Source organism: Berghia stephanieae, chromosome 6 (genome assembly GCF_034508935.2).
Source record: "Berghia stephanieae isolate SIO BIC M18660-M18661 chromosome 6, UCSD_Bste_1.3, whole genome shotgun sequence".
NCBI classification, from domain to species: domain Eukaryota; kingdom Metazoa; phylum Mollusca; class Gastropoda; order Nudibranchia; family Aeolidiidae; genus Berghia; species Berghia stephanieae.
The window spans coordinates 29,251,582-29,277,926 of NC_088365.1; the positions used below are offsets into that span (position 1 = coordinate 29,251,582).

General features: G+C 35.8%; 1 protein-coding gene across 1 annotated transcript in view; it reads left to right on the forward strand.

Annotated features, from left to right (window-relative positions):
* LOC144974807 (fatty acid synthase-like) overlaps window positions 1-26,345 on the forward strand; it is a 59,238-nt gene that overhangs the window by 25,673 nt on the left and 7,220 nt on the right. The window contains exons 15-29 of the mRNA XM_078918096.1: window positions 4,464-4,645; window positions 5,003-5,226; window positions 6,607-6,765; window positions 8,154-8,408; window positions 8,986-9,153; window positions 9,825-11,198; window positions 12,314-12,639; window positions 14,314-14,502; window positions 14,940-15,111; window positions 16,086-16,211; window positions 17,989-18,125; window positions 20,087-20,170; window positions 21,318-21,499; window positions 23,611-23,779; window positions 24,615-24,873. Of these exons, the coding sequence (XP_078774222.1) occupies window positions 4,464-4,645; window positions 5,003-5,226; window positions 6,607-6,765; window positions 8,154-8,408; window positions 8,986-9,153; window positions 9,825-11,198; window positions 12,314-12,639; window positions 14,314-14,502; window positions 14,940-15,111; window positions 16,086-16,211; window positions 17,989-18,125; window positions 20,087-20,170; window positions 21,318-21,499; window positions 23,611-23,779; window positions 24,615-24,873 (4,006 nt within the window). The remainder of the gene's footprint in view (window positions 1-4,463; window positions 4,646-5,002; window positions 5,227-6,606; window positions 6,766-8,153; window positions 8,409-8,985; window positions 9,154-9,824; window positions 11,199-12,313; window positions 12,640-14,313; window positions 14,503-14,939; window positions 15,112-16,085; window positions 16,212-17,988; window positions 18,126-20,086; window positions 20,171-21,317; window positions 21,500-23,610; window positions 23,780-24,614; window positions 24,874-26,345) is intronic.

Below are 26,345 nucleotides of genomic sequence, written 5' to 3' on the forward strand. Positions count from 1 at the left end.
TCAAAGACCTAATTATCCAACTAAGACAAGAAAACATGGAATTAAAACATGAATTACAACAAAATAAAGATGAAATAATGGAAATGAAAATGATCAACATAAATCTAAAAAAACAAGTTGAAATGACCGAAAAACGAAACAACGAATTAGAAACCTATTCGAGGAGAAATTCCCTCCGCATTTTTGGAATCCAAGAAAAAACAAACGAAACCACCGATGACTGCCTCTTACTCGTTCTGGATTTATTAAATAGATTAGAAACTCAAATTGACATCACCGGAATTGACACTTTACACCGTACTGGGAGAACGAAAACAAATCGACCCAGGCCAATAATTATCAAATTTGTCAGGCGATTGGATCGTGATATGGTGCTCAAGGCCAGAAAAAAGTTAAAAGGCTCGGGCATTTCAATATTTGAAGACTTAACGCAGAAGAATTTCAATCTGCTCAAAGCAGCAAAAAATGACGAAAGGATTGACTCGGCATGGTCAATGAACGGACAAGTCATGGCAGTAACCATCTATGGTGTGAGACTGAGGTTGGATCCAGACAGTCCCCTCGATGCCCAAATACAATCAACTGGCGCCGACACGCCCAGCCCTCGAATTCGTACAATTAAACAGACTGAAGACCAAATGTGCATCACGTCGACAACCCCTCTACCATCACAACGCCAGATAGACCATCACCAAACCCAACGCAAAACCTATTACAGTCCCGGGGGAAGAGAATTTCATTCAAGACGCCTTAAATCGACACGACAAAACTCCGACCAATGACTTATCACAGACCTGTCTGGAACACCTGATAGTGACACCTCAACAAATGTGCCTTTTCATCTTCCTTTGTCAAATTATGATTTTGTTGTATTATATTCTAATGTCGATAGCTTGCTTAACAAACGATCAGAATTAACATGTATGATACAGAAACATAATCCCATAATAATATGTCTTACTGAAATTATGCCAAAAATTAAACTTGAGATTGATTTAGAAATTGAATTTTTTATCGATGGGTATAACTTATTTTTGAATGATTACCCAAGTCGGGGTGTTGCTATCTATGTTTTGGATTGTGTTAATGCCAATATATTCTCTTTTGATCATCCTATAATTAGTGAAAGTGTATGGTGTGATTTTGAATATAATAATTTACACATACTTGTAGGAAATATATATAGGTCTCATAATTCAGACAAATTAACTTTCATTAGGGATATAAAAGAAACCTTACAGTCAGTAGGTAGAATGAAATTTGATTGCGTGATCATTGTCGGAGATTATAATTTTCCTAACATTAAATGGACAGAACCATGTCTAACTTTTCCCGACTATCTATTTGTCGAGGCAATTAGGGATGCTTTCTTTATTCAGCTGGTGACACAGGCTACGAGACACCGACTGAACCAAACTAGTAATATACTCGACTTGGTAATATGTAACGATGATTATTGGATTAATAACATTGACCATTTGCCTTCGGTGGGTAAAAGTGATCATGACTCACTTCTTATATCGTTAAATCTTTCATCCGCCAAACATCCTTCACATGTTTATTTTGATTATTTCAAAGGTAATTACAACTCTTGTAGAGAAGACTTAAATGCCGTGAATTGGGATACTCTTGAAGGCTACGGTGTGAATGAAGCGTGGTTGTTTTTTAAAAACAAACTAAAATGTATAGAATCTAAACACATTCCATTAAGATGTAACAAAAAATTTAGTTCTAATAAACCATTGTGGTTGACAAAAAACGTTAAACGTACAATTAATAAGAAACATAAATTGTATAAGAAATTCAAAAAGTATCCTACAACAGATAATTTTCATAATTATGTCAAGGTTAGAAATAATACCAAACACACGATTCAAAATGCTGTGAAAACGTATGAATGTACATTGGCACACGAATGTAAGACTAGTCCGAAAGGCTTTTGGAGATACGTAAACAGAAAGTTGAAAAGAAAACCAGGTGTTAGTGTTTTACTGAAAGATGATGGTACCAAGGTTACTTCGGATATAGATATAGCTAATGTTTTAAATAATTATTTTTCATCTGTGTTTGTTCAAGAAGACACTACAAATATACCAACGTTCAATGTTACAAATCAATTAAACGTCCCCGATTTTTATATTACACAAGAAGACATACTTGCAAAATTGTTGAATTTAGACGTGACTAAAAGCATGGGACCCGATTCCCTTAATCCCCGTTTACTGAAAGAAGTGGCCTTTGAAATATCACAGCCGCTATCAACAATATATAATAAGTCTCTTGAATCTGGTACCTTACCCATTGAATGGAAACAAGCCAATGTTACTGCCATTCATAAAAAGGGAAGCAAACTAGATGCTGCAAACTATAGGCCCATCAGCTTAACATGCATACTCTGTAAGGTTATGGAGTCTATCTTGAAAGACCGAATAATGGACTTTCTTGAAAGTCATACGATGCTAAACGATAACCAGCATGGTTTTAGATCAAAGAGATCATGCATTACTCAACTTTTACAGGTGATGGAGGATTTTACCAAGTTAATTGATCGTGATCAATGCATTGATGTTGTTTATCTTGATTTCCGCAAGGCTTTTGATTCTGTACCTCATGAGAGATTATTCATTAAACTAAAAACATATGGATTTAAAGGGAATATCTTTAACTGGATTAAAGACTTTCTTAATAATCGAATACAAAGGGTCATTGTCAATGGTGTGGGGTCGGATTTTAAGAATGTAATTAGCGGTGTACCCCAAGGAAGCGTATTGGGACCACTTTTATTTCTTTTATATATAAATGATTTACCATGTGGCATAAATTCAGCCTGCAAACTGTTTGCAGACGATACAAAGATCTATAGTACAACTGAACATCATAACATTTACAAAATGATATATTTTCACTTTTCAAATGGTCTACAACATGGCATTTGGATTTTAATGTTTCGAAATGTAAAGTATTACATATAGGAAAAAATAATCCATGTCATAATTATTTTACCGATACTTCTATGTCAAATCTACTTTCCGTTGTGCCTTATGAAAAGGATGTGGGAGTTACTTTTGATTCACATTTGAATTTTGATTTACATATTGATAATTGTGTAAGCCGTGCAAACAAAATGATGGGAATAATATATAGAACCTTTATAAGTCTGGATAAAACCACATTTTTATATTTGTATAAATCGCTCGTTCGACCAATTCTAGAATACGGAAATTGCATCTGGAGCCCATTATATAAAAGACAATCTATTAGTATTGAAAGTGTACAGAGGAGAGCTACCAAAAAATTTATACAATACAGTATTTATCTTATAAAGAAAGGTTAGAATTTCTTGACTTACCCAGTTTGAAATATAGAAGAATTCGTGGGGATTTAATTCAGGTTTATAGATTGGTACATGGTCTGGATAGGATAGACTTTTCTGATTTTTTTTCATATTCTAATATTACTTTTACTAGAGGGGACAAGTTTAAGATTTTTGTCTCTAGATGCAAAACAAACATAAGACAAAACTGGTTCGGTATTCGTATTGTTCAGAAATGGAACAGTTTGAAATTTGAAACAAAGAATGCAAAATCTATGGATTATTTCAAGGTGTTAGTAGACAGGGAATTATATGATGGGAGATTTATATATGACGAATAATACTTGTTTGCTCTGCTGTTGACATGGCTTTCAATCTTGTATGTATATATTATGCATTATTATATTATTATGGTTATCTTCTATACGCGTGTGTATGTGTGTGTGTGTGTGTGTGTGTGTGTGTGTGGTTGTGTGTGCGCTTTGCATGTCAAGGTTAAAGATATATGTTTGTACACCACATGAGTACATTTAAGTTGAAATACTATCTTTACCACGTGTATCGTTATTGTAATATTTAATCAATAGATTTATGGCATTACTAATTAATATTAAGGGCATTCAAAGGATCTTATCCTATTTTGCCCTATACCACATGTTATGTTAAACATTTAAATTTTTTACCATCCAACATATATATAAGGATTTTAAATTGGATAAAAAAGGATGTTTCTCTAATGTGTTCTGGTACGCTGTTCCACAACACCAAATATTACCCTATTGTAAGATATTGAGCTTTATTGAGCTTTATATAGCGCAATATCCACTAAATGTGCTCAAAGCGCTTTACAAGGGGTCCCTGGTCAACAGCAACAATTAACATAAAGGACGGGACAAGCCGCCATTTAAGCGATATTACAATTTTTCGGACAAAGACACCGCTGTTAACGGCCAGGTACTCATTCTACACCTGAGTGCGGTGAGAGAATGTGAATAAAGAGCCTTTTCCACAAGGACTCAACTATGCGTCGAGCGCGAGGCTCGAACCCAGGACCTTCCGATCCTAAAGCGAGTGTCGTACCACTATACCACATAGCCGAACAAAGATGATTGAACGATACATAAAAATAATAATCAATCAATCTACACAGAGTCCTGTTCTTTATTACGAGACAACTACTTTGATTCCTGACAATGCCGTCATCATCGAAGTATCCCCGAATGCTATCTTCTACGGCACACTGAAAAAAACGAGCCCAAATGTAACTGTCCTGTCATGCATGAAGGGTGACCAGAAAAACAACGCGGAATATTTTCTGAATCAAATGGGACAGTAAGTGAATCCCAAATAACATGTTTTGATTTTTAAAAATATTCATCTCTCTTCCCCCTCTTCTTTCTCCTCTCCTGTACTCTCCTCTTCCTCCTCCTCTCCCTGCTAATCCTCCTTTTTGTCTTTTTTCGTATCCGCATCCTACTACTACTTTTCTTCTTCTTCTTCTTCTTCTTCTTCTTCTTCTTCTTCTTCTTCTTCTTCTTCTTCTTCTTCATCTTCATCATCATCATCATCATCATCATCGCCATCATCACCATCATCATCATCATCATCATCATCATCATCATCATCATCATTTTCTTCTTTTTTTTTTTTTTGAGGCGCACCTCTCTACCCTGTATATTATAATTCCAGAGCCTTTGTCAGCGGTGTTAACCTAGAACCTTTGAAGTTGTTCGATCCCGTTGAATTCCCTGTCCCCAAAGGAACACCTTACACCTCTCCCATGGCCAGTAAGATGTGGGATCACTCTGTGTCTTGGTATGTGCCTGATGTGGAGCAGGACAGGAACGATATGCGAGGCAATGAGTGTCTCTGGGAACCGGACTTGACTAACACACAGGACATGTTTCTCAAGTGTATGAATTCGTATTTTTTTAAATTTTCTGCATGAATACCACCAATCAATTAAATAGTTTGAGACAGAATTTGTGGAAACCTGTAAATGTTTGGGTTTTTTCCACAAACGGTTGACAGCTGCCCTTTGTTGCATTTCTGTTCCTACATCACCTGTCCGAATATTAATTTTGAAATATTTTGACATTTATTGCAAAAATGAAAGTAAAAAAATAAAAGCGTGCACATTCGACCGCCTTGGAACGTCCCTTAATAGTTCTCAAGAGTTCCTCCTGCAATTGATTTATAGGCTGGGCGTGGGTTTATTCTCGTAGTTTTACGTAAATTGTCGAAAAGGCGTGGACAAAAAATCAACTTAATTCACTTTTTTTCCACTCTTCGAGAAGCTGTTCAAACAACTCATTTCATTTCAGCCTCCTAGCATTTTCGATCATTTGTCATTATCCAATCCAGAGGATTTGTTAAAAGTCAAATAGTGATTTGAAATTAATATTAATAGTGATATCTTTTTCAGCGAAAACTTTATGAAGATGATCATTTTTTGCAAAGACGCACTACCTAATTACATCTTTTTAAAAGGATAGGTTACAATTGCTTTCCATGTTGACAATCTCCTTCATGTATTCTTCAGATAACTTTTCCTAATAATAAAATCATGAGGCCATTAATGCTGGGAATTTTATCACTTTAAAATCTGTTATTTACCATTTCTGATAAGGATTATTCCCTAATATTGCTTGATCAATCTCATGGTGGCATAACGTTAACAAGCATAACAGTAAAGCCAGGAAGACTCTTGTGAAGATTTTAAAAAAAAAATTAACATTAGGATTTTTGCAAAGGGATAACTAGGTAAGATCTGAAGGCAAAGAGACTGAAATAAAACTGTAAGCTAAAAAAAAGATACAAAGGGACACTTTTTAAGTTGAAAATAAAACGCTCTTATTAGATTTACGGATATAAACTCACATTAATATGAGTTCTCCTTTTTCATTATCAATTCTGTATATATGTCTTTATCCTTTTCTATTGATTCTTACTCTGTCGTTCTCATGATTATATTCTCTCTCTCTCACACACTTTCTCTCTCTCTCTCTCTCTCTCTCTCTCTCTCTCTCTCTTTCTTTCTTTCTTTCTTTCTTTCTTTCTCTCTTTCTCTCTCTCTCCCTCTCTTTCTCTCTGTCTTTCTTTCTCTATCTCTCTCGCACTCTCTCTCTCTGTCTCTTTCTCTCTATTTTCTCTGCCTTATAGTCTCAGTACCTTTAACAGTTTACTCTGTCTCTCGGTTTAGTTTCTTTTTCTCTTTTTTAACGTATCACTAAATCTTTCACATTGGCATGTCTGCGTCTCTCGCTTTTTAATAAATATAACTCCATCCTCAGCCTACATCGTGAATGGCAAGAACATCTACCCTCCAGGTGGATACCTTCTGATGGCCTGGAAGACAATTGCTCATCTGAAGAAGAAGAAACCATTCCATGAGATGGCTGTCGTGCTTGAAGATGTCACCTTTGTCGATAATAGAGTACTTAACCCAAACGGTACAGAATCTCCGCTGCTTTGTGATAAACACTTGAAAGGATGTGAATAATACAACACACAGCAAACCGTTAAATAGTTGGAAATATTTAATAGATTATATTCTTCACAAAGCGTACACTCTCGCATTGTATACTCTATTTCCACTGTTTCGCAGTTTTGATAAGCATGTAAAACAGGAGATAAAAACAGGAGAGTATGCTCAGTAATACATATTTTTATAAACGCATTTAAACATTTTTCTTAATCAATCATAATCCCAGAGCTAGAAAAAAATGCAAAAAGTTTAATCTCTTTTTATCTCTTTTTTATTCATAAGTCGGCGTGTATTTCTCAAATGAACTTTCCGTTTGTCAACCATCATTGTCACCATTGTCATGCATAGAACCATATCCAATTCATACAGAGTGTTGGATCCAAGTCGATGATTCATTTCTCTATATAAAAGCACTTTGCAATTTTTGTTATTATAAAATTTGCTATGATAAAAGTAATCATCTCAGTGATAATGACTAACTTAAAACATTCATACGATTAATTCCTTTTAAATGTTGAATAGTTTTAAAAAGCCTCGACTACAATTGGTTGGTTTGCGGAAGCTTATTGACTTTGTTGGTCAAAATCCAATATGGCGGTATTTCTCTGGCAACCGGAAGTAACTGACAAAATATTATATCATTTTTCAACTCAGTTTATATGCACGTGAATCCCAGATTGATATATGCAAAAATCAAAATAATCTTCACTCCGGAACACCTACATCCTCCACCCTTTAAAAAGAACAATAAAAAATACACGTAGTCACAATCACAGTGTGTTGAGTAACTTTTAGTTAAGAATTCCAACTTTTTTAAAAATGCATTGTGAGCTTTGTATGGCGTTATAAGTGCTCATGTGCAAAGCTCTTGAACTATGAGTTACAAGAAACTCGCTGCGATTTCGAGCATTCTCTGCTATAAGACCTTGTAGGGACATGACGTCACAAAAATGTGAGCCATCACCTCAGAATAGTATTATGTCGGGGCGAACCAGACGCCAGAGAGGGAAATCAAATTTAGAATGGCCTAAAACATACAATTTTGTTTTTATTACTTTAACTTTAAGGAACTGTTTCCATTCTCTTCAATTGGAGGAAACACTTAACTCAAGCCTCTTTTTAAAAATTCTTCTTAAAACATCTAAACCATCCCGACGTAATACCTTTTTTGAGGTGATGGGTCACAAATGCTATTTTACCTATAGTTTCAGGATTGTCTATTCTGCTGTCGTTAGTGCATATCGTGAAAAGTACTGAAAATAGTCAACATAAACACTGGGTATAGAGATATACAAAATCCACGTTTTCCTAAAGGTATCTAATCACATTCAAACGTTATCAATATCTCCTCAGGTGAAACAACATTCACATGCAGTTGGCAGACAAACGGAACATTTGAGATTCGAGAGAGCAAAGAGCCAGTTATGAGAGGATTTATCCACCCATCCCCTGACAGCGATGACGAATTTGTGTGGCCAGACTTGGCGTCCAAAGAACTCAATGGGGAGAAATGTACGTGGAGTCCTGATGAAATTTACGAAGTGTTGGAAAAACAAGGGAGGAGAATTGATGGCGATTTTAAGAACATAATCAGATCAAGCTACGACTGTAAGTTGGACTTTTAAAATGTTTTAAATGGCAGTTTCCCTATTTTTAATTCCAAAATATTAATAGCAATGATCTGTAAGGTAGATACATTCAAAATTTATATTCTTCTTCTTCTTCTTCTTCTTCTTCTTCTTCTTCTTCTTCTTCTTCTTCTTCTTCTTCTTCTTCTTCTTCTATTACTACTACTACTACTACTACTACTACTACTACTACTACTACTACTACTACTACTTCTACTACTACTACTACTACTACTACTTTCTACTACTTTCTACTACTACTTCTACTACTTCTTCTTCTTCTTCTTCTTTCCCAAATAAACCAATTGACTAGGTCAAATTGATTATTACGGCCTATGTGCATACCCGGTTTCTGTGGTGTTAATCAGAAGTTTTAAAAAATGCATAATAGAATTTCGGATAAGAGTTGAGGACATTATCTATTCCTATTAGTATCAAAGTAAGCGACCATTTTCAATTCATTTCAATAATATATTATATATATATATATATATATATATAATATATATATATATATATATATATATATGCTACAAATCCCTTCGATTCTCTTCCAGTCTCCCGTGCTGAAGTCCAATGGGACAAAGAGTGGGAAGCCCGAATGGACTCCATCCTTCAATGTGCAATCCTAAACAAACAAGGGGTGGACAAGCCCGGGAAAGTGTCAAGAATCGGCAAGGTCCATTTCAGGCCTCTCAGTAACGCTGTGGGCATAAAAGACGAAGGTATGAAATCATGAGTAGGAAATGACGAAAAGATATAACGCCATTACTTGGAGTGTCCAATTTCGGGCGCAACTTGATTTAGGTATCTCTTTTTTATCTGGAGTCAAAAAATATTTTATAATCCGTATTGCTCACTGTGCACCATGACATTGCAGCTGATATCAGGATGTTTTTAGTCTTCATTTAGAGAAGATTTTGTACAGTTTCTGACTTAAAAGTCTGCTGGTTCGAGTCCCGTTCTGACGGCATAAAATTGAGTCTCTGAGACTCCTTACTCATATTATTTTATAGTATTATCTCATATTATTTTCATCATTCCCGTGTATGAAACGAGCACCTGGTCAGTAACAGCGTTAAATCTATCTACACAGAATATGTGTTACGCCTTACGGGCGTCATGTCTCATCTAACATGTTCAGTGTTGTTGTTGGCTTGGGAACCCTTGTAAAGGACTGTGATTCTATTTAGTGGATATTGCGCTATATTAAAGTTCATATTTTAACAAATTAATCTTGCGATTGATTCGAATGAAGGAATTTTAATTCTATTATATTTGTAATGCCAAGAAAAGTATTGTTTGAAAGGATGATCAAAAATAATGTGAATACGAATAATATTCTATTCTACAATAATTGACTAAATATCTTTTATTTCTCGTGATTTCCTTGCAGTGTGTCAAGTCAAAATCGACCAGGTTTCAAACACACTAGTCGGTGGAAATATTGTCATGCAGAATGTCCAGTGCACCGATGATGAAATTCCATACGATCCTAGTGTTATAGGAAAGAAGCTTTTTGTTCCATATGAACAAACGTATCAAGTTAGCCAAAAGCTTCACGAGTTCACATCAACAGGGCTTAATAAATTACTTGAAGCGAACTCAATGGAGGAATTTTTCCTGAAAAAGAAAACCACGACATCAAAAATATCAAATGGGATACCGACTATTGAAACATCCTCACAGATGGACAAGAAGAACTCAAATAAAGACATCCTCTTCAAACTAATGCAGAGCATGACTGACATAAAAGTTTTTCCCAGTTGTTTGTCTAAATCTCTGAAACATCTCGAGTCACTTGTCTTGAATATCGATCCTGAAACGTTATTGTCGACCATTAACAACAGTTCAATACTTGAATCTTGTTTGGACATCGTGACTTTGAACACTCAGCTCTCCAACATTAGTGTCATGGAACTGAATGCAAAGACAAGTGCTGCATTTACTGATATTTCATCTATCATGGCTAGGAAGTTTCCAAAACTGGACGTGACGTATACTTTGGCCAGTGATCAGGACATGACTGCAGAGGCTGAGGACATGGACATGTCTTTTGAGAACTGGAGTCTTCACGATAGCATGGACAAGGCTCCTAAAAACAAATTTAATCTTATTGTGTCAAAATGTGCAATCTCCAATATTTCTGACCTTGATGACGGGCTTTCAAAAATAAACAACCTCCTATTACCTCAAGGATTTGTTTTGATTCAGGAGCCAATGAAAGATATTCCACTGATGACGGCTCTGAAAAATTTCAATTCCAACCTTGGATCTCTCGATAAGTACGTTAGTAAGCTTCTTTACACCGACAAAGCGCTGACTTCAGCATTCCATAAACATGGCTTTGAAATCATCTTCAAAAGATCAGACAGTGTTCTGTACAATGTTTACCTCCTTCGCAAGACAAGAACTGAACAAGGGCAAATTGTTTCTCTAAACGTGTCTGATACTAAAGGAAGCTGGATTTCCAAACTGCAAGACGCTGTATCAAAAATGGCCCCAGACGACAAAGCTTCAAGACTTTGGATCTACACGGAAACATTGACAACTGGAATAATTGGTCTGCTTAGATCTATCCGCAAAGAAATCGGAGGGATTGCTTCAAACATGAGGTGCATCACCAGAGATGGCAAAATTGACAGTTCGTTGAGTTCAAACTTTTTTGAAAGGAGTTCTGACTTTCAACAACTGATGAAAAAAGATCTGATCATCAACGAGTGCCGTGACGGTGTCTGGGGATTTGAAACAACCATTGGATTTGTACCGGGTGAGTTTTTCTGGCCAATAAAAGCTTTGTCGGGAACGGAGATGAAGTCATTCATGTTCATAAGGCCCATAAAGTTGGTGTTTATCTTATGTTATATTGTTCTTTTTTGTCTTTATTTTGTTTTGTTGTGTTGTTGTTTTTTGTCTTGTTTGTTTTTTATTGTTTGTTTTTGGATGCTATACGTTGGATAGAGTATTAGTCTATCAAAGGTTTTTCCAGTTTGCTTTAACAGACTTGGCTCCCCGATCACTGCTTGACATACAGAAGGGTCAGAGAAATTCACCACAACACCAAGACCGATACCGGTCTCTTTGCTTGTGCAAGGGAACTGCCGATTTTGGCTGGCTTCATAAGGGTTTTGGGTCCAAAACATGGAATGTTTTTAAAAAGATATATTCAATTTGTAAAATATTACACAGATACACATACACAAACACAACACAGAGATACACACACACACACACACACACAGACATACACACATACATTCATAATAACCACACGGGCACAGCATAATATTATGGGACCCATATCTAATATTACGTATCTCAAATGTCAAGATTCACAAGGTGCTTAAAATTTGAATATTGTGCCTGATCTTTTTCATGTGGTAAATAAAGATTATTTATAATGTCGGAAAAAAAAAAGAAAAGAAAAAGAAAAAGAAAACCCTCAAAGTTTGTAATTTTAGTCAATCTAACCAACAACAAAAATCAAAAAATCATAATTCCGCGCGTGGTTCACCCAACCATAACACCCTATTGGAGAGATGGGTCACTTCATATAAGCGGGACACTTCATTGATAATCATTGTGACCACCATTACGTTAACCTGGTATTGCATCAGGATGATAAGGATGATTCGATTTGAGTTGAATCTTGGAATCATCAGAAATACAAAAGAAGAAGAGTGTTTAGCAGACCTTGGCGCTCATCAATGAAAGCTTGCAATTTAACTCTAACTTTATAATAATTTAGGCTTTTCATCCAAATCGGGGTCACCATGACATAATAACGGATTGAGACGATGGGTTACAATTATTATTTAGATCAGCATTATCAATTAACTAAAATAAATTCCACGTCTAGCGTTTAGTTCTTTCATTTATCAACAGAAACTGACATAAAAAGTCAACAAACTGCTGCAGCTTATCTCAGTATGGAAAAGCCGGGAGATCTTGGGTCCTTCGCATTCCTGTCGGCAATCCCAACAGCTCCAACCACGAACGATTCAAAAGGCAAGAACATTGCAGGCAGTATCAGTGTTTACTACTCGGCAATCGACTACAGAGATGCAAGACTGGCATCAGGAATACAGCAGGCAACGCCCAAAGGACAATGGGACGAACTTGAAACATCGGTAGAGAAACCTTTATTTGGGACTGAGTTCGTAGGTAGGAACAACATCGGCGAAAAAGTCATGGGAATCGCAATGGACAAGGTAGTTGCTCTCTTCTCTATTCGTTAATTCAATTTTCAAATCTCATTTTACGCTTTAATTTTAGAAATGTATTTTCATTTGAGAAATAGGTGTGTAATAATAACTTTTGCTATCTATCTGCAAACATGGACTTTGAAAATAATATAAACAATTATACATAACACATTTCCTCACATTTTCAAAACTCTTTGCACTCCAGAATGCTTCGTTTTTTACATTTTTACAATAGTTGTAACTGTCTTTAAAAATAGGATTGGCATAATTAAACATGCTACGAATATTAAATTGAAATAGACATGACAGAAGTAAAGATGACAGATAAGAGATGGACCAAACATCGTACTGAATGGAAGCTCCGGACAAGAAAAAGATTGATAAGGAGACTGAGAAGGAAAGACAACTCGGTGATAACATCAAGCAATACGCAGCGGAAACTGATAAAGACAGTCTTCAGGTCGTATAGAATGGAAAAGTCTGGTCTACATACTTCCTGCACTGCGTACACTGATAAAATCACGTTGTATTAAACATTTTGGCCAGAAAACTCGTCCTTCAAATATGGATCGACTAAATTGACCCTCAGTTGACCAAAAACTCTCATACGGGTCATTTTAATCGATTGATTTTCGAAGGACGAGTAAGCTGGACAAAATTTCAAATACCTGCTTTAAGAGTACCCCACTGCATTGGAAGTACATAATATGCCAGGTAGCAGGTAATCGGTAAAAAAAGCAGGTACTCATTCACAGCTTGGTAGGATGAGGTAATATTATGTGTACAATTTTGTTTGGGATTTTTTTTTTTTTTTGAATGACACAACGCCGGAATCATTTTTTTTTTAATCTTTGATATCCATCCGGTCACTGATTACTCTAAATATTGTTTGACTTCGTTACAAGATGACAAATCTCACCCCTGAGTTACACACATTATACAAGCTTAATCACAAATTGTTGAAAAAATGTGAGTTCATTAATGTGCACGAAAAGAAAACGATTCTTTCAATCAGAAATAACACATTGAAAATTATTTGAAGTGTTTATAGATAGTAATTTATAGCATTCTTTTACTCTTAGCTTTTGGAATTTGGGAGGTATACCAAATAGCTACTCGAATAGTTGTTGGAAATCTTTTATTCTAGCCTTAAAACGATTTTACTTTCATTGTTTCTGATAAAAAGACATTTTGACAATGCATTTTAACTATGCCACCTATCATCAGTCTTGTTTTCGAGAATCCAAAGTCGTTGTCTGTGTTCAAGAGAATCTTCCTTCTTTAATATAAAAATTTTGTCAAAAGAAACACTGATTCTAACATTCAAAACTGGTCCTTTTTGCGGCAAATCTTACCAACTGGGGAGATCAAATTCGAGCTTTATTTTTCCAGAACACTCATCAATCACACAATTGTAGCTGCTTAGTCATTGGTCTTTCACACCGATGTAAACCATTGGCTTTGATTATTTAACAATCCAAAGAGTGACGCTGAACTTACTGACCAAGTAAATTGCTAAAATTTCAAATGTAGTGAGTATTTTTTACAATATCGGTCATTTCTGAGTGCGTGGCCGCTGACCTGAACACAATGACAAATAAAACGAGAATTCACTGAATGTTTTACAAAACCTGAAGTGAGGAATTAAACTGATCCAAGTGAATTATTTATCTGTTTTAGGCTGTGGCCACAGAGTTGGACATGACAGAGGTGGTGATCTCAATGCCCGTGCCCTGCAGGATGACCATGAAAACTGCTAGTGGAATCCTAAAGCCTTACAGTACCGCATTGTACGCTCTGAGGATGTTGGTCAAGGCAAAGAAGGGACAAACCGTGTTGATTTCAAATGGCGAATCGGGTATTGGACAGGTAATCGTAGTAGTAGTAGTAGTAGTAGTAGTAGTAGTAGTAGTAGTAGTAGTAGTAGTAGTAGTAGCAGTAGCAGTAGTAGTAGTAGTAGTAGTAGTAGTAGTAGTAGAGTAGTAGTAGTAGTAGTATAGTAGTAGTAGTAGTAGTAGTAGTAGTAGTAGTAGTAGTAGTAGTAGTAGTAGCAGTAGTAGTAGTAGTAGTAGTAATTGAAGTAATAATGATACTACTAATAATAATAATAATAATAATAATAATAATAATAATAATAATAATAATAATAGCATTAAAAATAAGTCCAAAAACAATCAGACTCACTTTCCTTGAGGAAGTCTGGCCTTCAGGAAAACATGGCTCTTCTTGTTCCTTCTTACTTTAACCGTCAATGTACCATTTACATTTTTTTTCTATCCTATTTTCTTTTTCTGTTCTGTCCACAGGCAGCTATACACGTAGCACTTCACTTCGGTTTCGTTGTCTTTACGACTGCAGCCACTGAAAAGGCAAGAGATTGTGTTATCAAACAGTTCCCTTCAATTCCCAAAGACAATATCTGTATGGCCTCAGAATCGTCTCTGGTCCAGAAGATTCTCGGAAAAACTATAGGAAAAGGTAAAGATTTTATTAAATTAAACCACTGCCGTTGTATTAAATAGTTCTCCGTTCTTAATCAATCGTTCAATCTACCAATCAATCAATCCAGCAGTCTCACAGCAAGTCTTTTGAATACATCGGCCAAAATATCTCGATAATCCACATGATCCACAGCGTCCATCTCGTATTATGTCCAAATCAATTAAACAAGGAAAACTTGCTTGTTTTGTTTTTGTTTATTTGTCTGTTTCTTTATTTGTATTTTTTTTGGTTGTTTTTTTTTTGTTTGTTTGTTTTTTTTTTGTTTTTTTTGTTTTTTTGCTGTATTTTTTTGTTGTTTTGGGGGTTTTTTTTGCTAGGGGTTTTTTGGCGGGTTGGGGGGGGGGGGGGGGGGGGGGAGAGTTGTTTGTTGTTGTTTTTTTTGTTTTTTTTTTTTTGTTTTTTTTTTTGGTTTTTTTTTTTGGTTGTTGTATTTTTCTAGGGTTTTTTTTTTTTTTTGGTTTGTTTGCTTCATTTATTTGTTTTTAAGGGGGTGGATGGTTTGTTTGTATTTTGTTTTCTTATTGTCATTGTTTACAACGGCAACATACAATAATTTAATATAATAATAATAATAATAATAATAATAATAATAATAATAATAATAATAATAATAATAATAATAATAATAATAGTGATAATATATAATAATAATAATAATAATAATAATAATAATAATAATAATAATAATAATAATAATAATAATAATAATAATAATAATAATTAATATATATATATATAATATATATATATATATATATATATATATATATATATATATATATATAAAGAATCGTACTGCAATCAAGGTTATGTGATTTCTGACCAACATCTATGACGCCAATAATGGATCTTCGGTTGTATATATTTTTTTATACATTTCGAATCGGGATTCAGACTTCTAATCTATACCCTCAATCCACCCATCCCTCCTTTCCACTGTTTTCATTCAGGTGTAGACTTAGTTCTCCACACAAAGGCAGGTGTCACTGATGTTGCCAATCTTCTTAGATTGGTCACAAAAGGAGGATATTTCCTTGACGTTGCAGGAGACATGTCAAGTATCACAGGACATTGCGGTTTGTAAAAACACGATTCTTTTATCACTCTTTCCTATTCGTGGCGTCGGTCCAAACAATTCAGCTCAAGATAACTAAGCAGGAAATCGCATAGAAAAGAACACTGAAAAAAAACTATAGGTGACATAACGCTCAAAAAAATTAGTGCTGAGCGGAACCGGTATTGAATACCTGTAACACCGGTAACAACCTTACCGATAATTTATCGACACTAGCAGCCCAGTCTCGATACTCCGACATTCCACTATTCTGCAGTATGTGCATATTATTGTAATGGGAAAAAAAATAAACAACATATTACATTAACAAAAATTAAGTGGAAACATTGAATTAAAAAAGAACAAAAAAAAATTAAACTGAAAAAAAAAGCAAACCAAAAAACAAAAACAAAAAAACAACAACAACAGAGCTCTCCAAACTCTGCATTATCGATAACAAATCATCGGCAATGAGAATTATTATCGAGAATTACTGGTACCGGTACCGGTCTCGAGAACAGCGATACTGACCAAGGATTACCGGTAATTTATCGAGAAGAGTTGGTACCGCTCGGCACTACCAAAAATAGACAGTATCGTTAAAAACCGAAATAAAACAATTTACTACTTCGTTTTGACTGAACGATTTCGGACCGCACCCATCGTTATAGATAGTACGCGCTTGGCAAAGAAGCTCACAACATTGCCACCCGGAAGTATATCGGACCAACAAACAAATCTATGTGTAAACTTGAACGCTTATAGTCTGGTTAATACAGTGAGAAATACTCATAAACGCGGATGGCAAAACAGCACTAACAAAAACCTGAGTGACGTCAACTTCATACTATCTATAATTTGCTCGCTCTCTCTCTCTCTCTCTCTCTCTCTCTCTCTCTCTCTCTCTCTACTCCTACTCCTCTCTCTCTCTCTCTCTCTCTCTCTCTATCTATAATATTATATATATTCCTTACTCTCTCTGTCTTCTCTCTCGTCTACTCTCTCTCTATCTATAGATATAAAAAATATATATAAAAAATAATAATATAAGAATAAATAAGAAAATAAGATAAAAAAGGAGATAGTAATATATAGATAAAGGAAGACTGTGAGAAAATATGAAGGTATGAAGACAGTAGAGGCTAAAGAAGAAGAGACGAAGAAGAAAGAAGAAGAAGAAAGGAAAGAAGAAGAAGAAAGAAGAGAAGAAGAAGAAGAAGAAGAGAAGAAGAAGAAGAAGAAGAAGAAGAAGAAGAAGAAGAAGAAAAGGAAGAAGAAGAAGAAGAAGAAAGAAGAAGAAGAAGAAGAAAGAAGAAGAAGAAGAGAGAAGAAGAAGAAGAAGAAGAAGAAGAAAGAAGAAGAAGAAAGAAGAAGAAGAAGAAGAAGAAGAAGAAGAAGAAGAAGAAGAGAAGAAGAAGAAAGAAGAAGAAGAAGAAGAAGAAGAAGAGAAGAAGAAGAAGAAGAAGAAGAAGAAGAAGAAGAAGAAGAAGAAGAAGAAGAAGAAGAAGAGAAGAAGAAGAAGAAGAAGAAGAAGAAGAAGAAGAAGAAGAAGAAGAAAGAAGAAGAAGAAGAAAGAAGAAGAAGAAGAAGAAGAAGAAGAAGAAGAAGAAGAAGAAGAAGAAGAAGAAGAGAAGAAGAAGAAGAAGAAGAAGAAGAAGAAGAAGAAGAAGAAGAAGAAGAAGAAGAAGAAGAAGAAGAAGAAGAAGAAGAAGAAGAAGAAGAAGAAGAAGAAGAAGAAGAAGAAGATTCCTTTTAAAATGAGCGATTGATTAATTAAATTTTCTCCATAATTATGACAGATTCTATCACATTAATCAAAGACAAGAGTATTTTGGATGTGGATATGAAACGTGTACTTACCAGCCCTGACATGAGTGAAGAGAGGAAAACACTGTTTGCCCTGCTCCAAGATGCTACATTCGTACAACCTTTACAGGTACTAGCTGTTACGATTACGAGTTCTGCTAGTTGAAAGTGACTTTTTCCCTTCAAGGTCCCCAATTTTCTTAGTGATTCATACAATTATAACAACAAGACAATGATTACTGTAACTCGATAAAATGTGTGCAACAATGCACTTTGTATCGCCATTACTAAATCCAAAAATATATATAATTAAAAAAGGATAAAAACCTCCATGCCTATATTCTGACATGGAATTCTCCAACTATATTTTCTGTAGAATTTTGCAACCAAAATAACAAAGGTGTTAATTGAACAATCTGACGACTCTTACCTTGCCAAAAACCAAGTTATGATTGATATCATTGCCTTACAATACGTCCCATTTATAAAAGTAGCTTCAAAACCTCCTCTTTTAAAAAACAATCATGACTTCTAACTTACCATTTCTAATACTTAATCTTCCTAAAGGTACTTTGTTAAAATGACAAAATTCAGTACCTATTCTCTTTTAATATGCTTTCTTTTAAACCTTTGGTATCAATGACCAAGTGCTTACCAAGTGAAAGTCCAGTGGCATACAATTAATCACTTCGAGGTTTAGTGTTAATACCATCCAAGTGGCTATTTGCAAACCATATGTCTAGGTTTTCAAAAAGAATTATTAAGTAGGTATTCCATATGCGATTGAACTTACGAGTGAATGAGTACTTAAGTAAAGGTAGTAACAATAGATGATAACATGATAATAAAAAGAAATGAAGTCAGTGGAAAAGTGCCAGAAGACAACAGAGAATAAAAATTTTGCGGCGATGGGGGTTCGAATCCACTACCTTACTGTTACGACAACTCCGCCTGGCCGCGAGAGGACGCTCTGCAATTGACACCATCCACCACTCCAAATAAAAAGTGATATTGTAGTATCTGTGTTGAGTCCCTCTGGCGACTTCTTGAGGTCATGGGTTCAAGACACGTGAAGTTCGTTTGCGGTGTTTGCGAGCCAGCCATTAAGCTTATTAAAAATAGCTCTATTCTAAAAACAAACAAAAAACAAACAAACAAACAAACAAACATATAACATAGAGACGATTGAGACTATGAGTAAGCTCCGATAATGGGGGTGAATATTAATTCAGAAAAGTGAGTGGAGCAGGCATTTATGTTGATAATAACTAGAAATGAAGTGAGTAAAAAAGTGACAGAAGACAATAGAGAATTAAAACTTTACAGCAGTGGGGGTTCGAACCCACTACCCTACTGTTCCTGTTAAGGCTAGGCGGAGTTGTCGTAATAGTAGCCTCGTGGGTTCGAATCCCCATTGCAACAAAGTTTCTATTCTTCATTGTCTTCTGGCACTTTTCCATTCACTTCATTTCTTATTATTATCAACAAAAATGCTTGCTCCACTCACTTTTCTGAATTAATAACATGCTTGACAAGGACTTCCATACAATGGGCAGTGAGTGAGGAACGAAGCTGGGAAGAATTATCAATATGACACTATGTTTCATTTAATTGAACTGATGTGTACTTATTTACAGGTCTGATAACCCAAATGGTTATGGTCTCATTGTTGTAATGGAAATACTCTCAAGCCAACGCAAACACAGTTGTCTATTACAACAAACCTAAAACAAGTCCATAATTGCGTTCGGTTATCAGACCTGTAAAATGCTCACGTCGAATTGAATCCAAAAACCAAACAATTTGGAGATAGTTAAATATGGCACAACACAATTGGGAGATAATTAAATATGGCACAACACAATTGGGAGATAGTTGAATATGGCATAACATGGTCTAATTTGTTCATTCTTGGCAACAAATTCCTGGCCTCGAATACCCCCCTCTTTCTACAATATTATAGTAAAATCATTTTTCTTTGTTAGTTTGGAACATGCTACTTCAGATGAAAAGCAAAATTGGTTCATTTATCCTTTACGTAATCCGTTCAGCGTAGATCAATATACTTTGATCACCCTTTTATCGTTTCAGACAACCATCTTTGGCTTGAATGAGATAGAAAAAGCTTTTCAAACTGCTGGAAGTGCATCCACAATTGGCAACGTCGTGATAGAGGTAAGTCTCTCTCTCTCTCTCTCTCTCTCTCTCTCTCTCTCTCTCTCTCTCTCTCTCTCTCTCTCTCTTAATCTATATATATATATATATATATATATATATAGAGTTTGGAGTTTTCTACGGACATGACAGCATGGATTATGCCGACTGAAGAAGTGTGAATTAAAGGAAAAACACAGAAACGAGTCGTCTCGGCAAAAATGTGAGTGAATTTACATAATATATATATATATTTATATATATATATATATATATATATATATATATATATATATATATATATAAAATATATCATCCTTCTTACTCTCTTTATCTCTCCCCCCCCCCCCCTCTCTCTCTCTCTCTCTCTCTCTCTCTCGCTCTCGCTCTAGTATATTTACAAATACTATTCTCACCTCGTTTGTATATATATATATATATATATATATATATATATATATATATATATATATATATATATATATATAAACATGTGTGTGTGTGTGTGTGTGTGTGTAGAGAGAGAGAGAGAGAGAGGGAGAGAGAGAGAGAGAGGGAATAAAGAGAGAAAGAATATATATATATATATATATATATATATATATAATATATTAATAGTGGTAGCAGAAGTAGTAGTAGTAGTAGTCGCAGCAGCAGCAGCTGTAGTATTAGTAGTAGTAGTATTAGTAGTAGTGGTAATAGTAGTAGTAGTAGTAGTAGTAGTAGTAGTAGTAGTAGTAGTAGTAGTAGTAGTAGTTGTTGCTGTTGTTGTTGTTGTAGTAATAGAAGCAGTAGTTATGGTGGCAGTAGTATAGACAGCAACAGCAGCAGCAGCTACAGCAGCATTATATGTGTTAACAGTAGTAGTATGTGTTGTTGTGGCAGTAGTAGTAAAAGTGGTAGTAGAAGTGTAAGTTATAGTATATTACTATTAGCATTAGTAATAGAAGTACTAGTATTAGTAGTAGTAGTAGTAGTAGTAGTAGTAGTAGTAGTAGTAGTAGTAGTAGTAGTAGTAGTAGTAGTAGTTTACCAGCATCCACATCACGCTATTTGTTATGTTTAGATATTCTCGCTTACAAGCACAAAAAATTATATCTGTTCATTTAGATACACTCGCTTACTACAAGCAAAAAAGTACATCAGGCCATGTCAATTCTCTCCCCAGTTCCGTCCAGAAGAGACAACCCAGAGAGTGACACCAAAGCCGATACAAGTTAACGTTAAGCCCAGAACAGCGTGCAATCCTGATTTTACTTACGTCATCATCGGCGGTCTCGAATCCTTCGGCCTTGAGGTGGCACAGTGGTTAACAACTCGGGGTTGTAGGAAACTTGTGCTGGTTGGAAAGTACGTATAATACAAGGCGTGGGGGGGGGGGGGGGGGGGGGGGGGGGGTAAAGTAATTTATCAACCTTAGGAGGAACATTGAGCGATGATCACAATTTAGTTTGTAGTTGTAGTAGAGAATGTGTTTGTCATCGATGTTGTCCCTTGTTTGTGTCCAAAACAGCAAACACTGCAATAAGAATAACCCAAATATATAAAAGGAACGAAGTTGACGCCATTCAGCTCTTTGTTATTATTGTTAGCCAGCCATGTTTATGAGTAGTTCTCAATAAAAATCTATCAATCAGACTATATATACATTCAAGGTTACACGTAGTTGTGTGGGCGTGTTGGTATGTTATATCCGGTTGGCGGATGTTGTGACCATTTTTGGCTAAGCACATAGCACCAATACAAGGCATTTCAAAGGGCTTGTTGGTTTAAATGAGTGAACAAAACTCACAAATCACACTGAGTTGTGATTTTACTCAGTCATTGATTAAGTGGCAAAAAAAAAAACCAGATTGAAAACGCATTCAATCATTAGCGGACTCGTGAGCGAGGGGCGAAGTGATTGTTGAAGACAGCTCTGATCTGCGCGGCGACTGGGACTCCACCTACAACCGGAGCCATCGTAAACTTAAAGCCTGACACTGACCGTAGCCATCGTTCGGTTATAGATAGAATGCGCTTGGCCAAGGAGTTCACAACATTGCCATCCGGAAGTATAACGGACCAACACACAAACTCTGTGTAACCATGAACTTTTATAGTCTGGTTAATACAGTTAAGTGAGAACAACTCACAAACGCGGATGGCAAAATAATAACAAAGGCCTGAGTAACGTCATCTGCATACTATCTATAGCCTGACACTGAAACCCAAAAAGACTAGCATTTTGACGTCATTATTTGGTTATTGCACCGCCTTGTGAGTTGTCGTTAGTAGTGCTCATGGAAACAAGTGATTCCATTGGTTGAACTAGTGAATACAACTCATGATTTGTTTTCTTTTGTGGCCAAAGACAAGCATTTTGACATCATTTTTTGGTCAGTGTCAGGCTATAATAAGTTAACGATGGCTACGTGCAGAAATGATTAAAGTAAGTACTGTGAAAAACGTTGAGCCTGGTAGAAACCTCTGAAATGCTATGAAATGCGAGCAGATTGCTGATGATATCTACAGGCTCCTGTGCTGTCCTTCAGAGAGCAGCCTTTTACCTGCCTGTTTCTAGCCCCCGTGTATTAAAAGTTTGAAAAACCGGCGATCCCTAAATATACCATCTTTATAATATAATATTTTAAGCTTTTTATTTTTTTATCCCTATGTGTTGACCATTCTAGTATAGACCCAATGGGTCTGACCTCTCTAGTTTTATGAGTCGACTTCTTTTAATGATTTTTAGTCTCTGGTTAATCCTTTCCTTACCACCCATAGGACAATCGTCACATTCGTTACGATGCAACCAACATTTTTCTCATTCTCACTTCCTTTGTACATCACAAAATATAAAGAAATGCTTTGCTTACAGCTATAAATACTAAACACTGTGTTGTTGTGATCATTTTGCTGAACAACATTCTGTATAGAAGGACAGGACATGACGTCTGTTAGGCGATATTACAATTTTTCGGACAAAGACAACGCTGTTAACGGTCAGGTACTCATTTTACACCCAAGTACGGTGAGAGAATGTGAGTAAAGAGCCTTTTCCAAGGACTCAGCTATGCGCCGAGCGCGAGGCTCGAACCCAGGACCTTCCGATCCGAAAGCGAGTGTCATACCACTAGACCACATAGCCCCATTTCATCTAAAACTTCGGCAGAGTTTTTGTAAATAAAGATATAAAGGCATAAAAGAAAGCAATGTGACAACTCTTGCTTCATCAAAAATCAAGCGATTTGCATAGACAATATGAAATGAAACACACAAAACAATGGTCATAATATAAGTCTGAAATATAATTCGCTATTGATCATTTATTTTAGATCTTTCTTGTTTGTTTATTGTTTATTATTGTTATTGTAACGCGCCATTACATCCCATTCTAATTGGAAGATTGCTCTATATAAATTTCCCATTACATTACATTATATTACATTCTCTATTATTTTTGTCTCATTTCCTTTTAGGGCTGGAATTCAATGCGCATACCAACGCCAAAGAGTTGAAGTGCTCGAGAGACAGGGTGTGCGCGTCGCCATCTGGTCAACGGGATGTAAATCTGAACAAGATGTCACAGCCGTACTCTCTATGGCCAAGGCCAGTGGACCCATTGGAGGAATTCTCGTAATGCCACAGGTGAGACTAGCTGATAGTTAAACTTTCATAGAACGAGATTAAATTTCTTTTAAATCATAATAAACTAAAATCTTTCCGTATAATTTTTATACATTGATAGCTGGTGACCTAAACATTGTTACCAAGAGAGCCTTTCTGCTGTTTTCCGACAAAACACTTTCGTACATTTTGACGACAAACTATTTATCCAAATAAAATAATAAAAATAATTTTTTTGAAAAATAAATTCCCTTTATTCATCCCATAGGGGAAATTTTTCTCTAGGGTCTATTCCGAGGGAAGACTTGCCCAGGCGTCAGCCGCAGTGCAGCGCCGCAAATTGAGCTAGGGCGAGGTGACATACTCAAGCCACACAGCGCAGCGGCGGGTGATCGAACTCGGTACCTTCCGGGTACGAAGCCAAAACCATACCGCTGAGCCACGCTATCGATAGATTTAGACGAAATCCAACTTGCCTAAAAAGTCTCAAATCTGAGACTTGTTAAACCCGAGACTTCCTCAGCCTTAACGGCAATACTTCATGTAGAATCCAGGTAGACTGAAGAAAAGTTCTTTTTTCGGATCTTTCTGGATTCTACGTGAAGTAGCCATTATTGTTTGAACTGTTTTTGTTGTTGGTTTAGAAAGGATTTTTAGCAAACGTTCGCGTTAAGTCAATTATTACTTTGAGGCTATTTTATTCAAGTACATTTGTCCAACACTTTTTATAGTTCACAGCTTCTAGCCACTTGGTATTCACTTTGTAGTTCATTTGATGGATGACAAACGACGTATAAATGGGCTAATTTTAGCCTGATACTGATACGTCATATTATTATGATTTTCTCTCACACAGGATACACCGTCGGTTGCATTCAAAGACACAACCCTTGAAAACTGGCAGTCAATTGTAGTTGATGGACAGGTGGCCATGATTAGTGCTTTAGACTCGGCCACCCGCAACAAGGCGTCATCGATTGGGCAAAATCTGCATATCTTCTGTGTATTTACGACCTTAATTGATGGAGACTGCCAGGCTGAAGGAACTCCGGGCAATTTCAGTAACGCTCTGGTGGGTAGGATGATGGCCAAACGTCAGGAGGAAATGTTGCCAGGTGAACTTACTATATATACACTCGAGCACGGAAATCTTGAACAAGTCGGGACCGGGCCTATTTGTTTGAGATTTCAGTGTTTTCGAGGTTTCCGTGTTGAGTATTTTACAAAGGATATGAGGGAGGAAAATTTGGGTGGTCTTGATAAAAGTCATATTATAATGACAATTCTCCGTTAGTTTAACTCAAGAGTTGAGAGTGAGACAATTCAATTTCCTTTTATCTTTCATCTTTTACAAAATTACTAAGAGAGTTTTCACTGGTGTCGCGTTTAGTGTGCCTTGTCTTGTTCAATTACAGAAATAAAATGACAATTCCCACTGCGTGTGCTTAATAGAAAGAGAAAGCCAGCATATCGCATTGTGGATTACACACTCAGCCCGCGAGGTCATTACTTACGAATCCGGTACTTATCTAAAATCACTATCACTCATCACTTTGGGCGTTGGTTGTTTTCATTCATCTGTATTTGGATTGAACAAGGCAATATAAAAAATAAAAAACGTGTTTTTCCCCCAATTTACGCTAGGCACGAGAAAAGTTTCACAATACATATTATGTAAACAATTTTATCAGCCCAACCTACTGTTTAATACTTCCAAATGTCTCTTAAGCAAGATTAAGGTTTAAAATGTTTGGGCGCAGGGGCGTGGCTCTATTGGTTCAAATGGTGCCTGCACCACATCCATGTTTTAAAAATGGATAACAGCATTTTTTAAAATATATAAAACTGAGAAATGGTATATATCGCCTTTTATCAACAGTGCGAAACAGACTCCCTTTCTGTCACAACGCCTTCTATCCACGCTTTTCTCCCGATTCACACAGTCCGTTGATGACTGTCAGCGACTGTGTACCATGGCTGAGCGAGTGACTGGATTTCCCCACTCAAACGATTGCAAGGAGCGGATTTTTGCTGGCACCATTTAAGGCTATTACTATAGTGCTGCCACATTGAATACCTGAGAAAATGGCTCGAATTTTTACTATCTTCACATACGAGAAAAAAAACCGCCTCAGGTGCCGAGAAATTTTTGCTCCAACTCTGTTGGACTGGGGAATAATAGCTAATGTTGGTCATTTACGTCATAGTCATAGTATGGTAACTTCGACCATCTTTATTATTATCGAAATCACGATTATATAAGAAGTTCATTTGTTTCTCTCTCTCTCTCTGTCGTGATTATTGTATATATTAATTTATTATTATTATTATTATTATTATTGTTATTATTATTATTATCATCATCATCATCATCATCATCATCATCATCATCATCATCATCATCATCATCATCATCATCATCACCATCATTATTATTATTATTATTGCTGCAAAAATTGATATGAAGGAATGTAAACGAGTTAAGGGGCGGTTTGGGTCTAATTATTGGGAAAATCCTTCGAATAATTGATTTTGAGATTTTGGTGGAAAATAATATTCTATTATCCTAGAAATAATATAAGTGAAG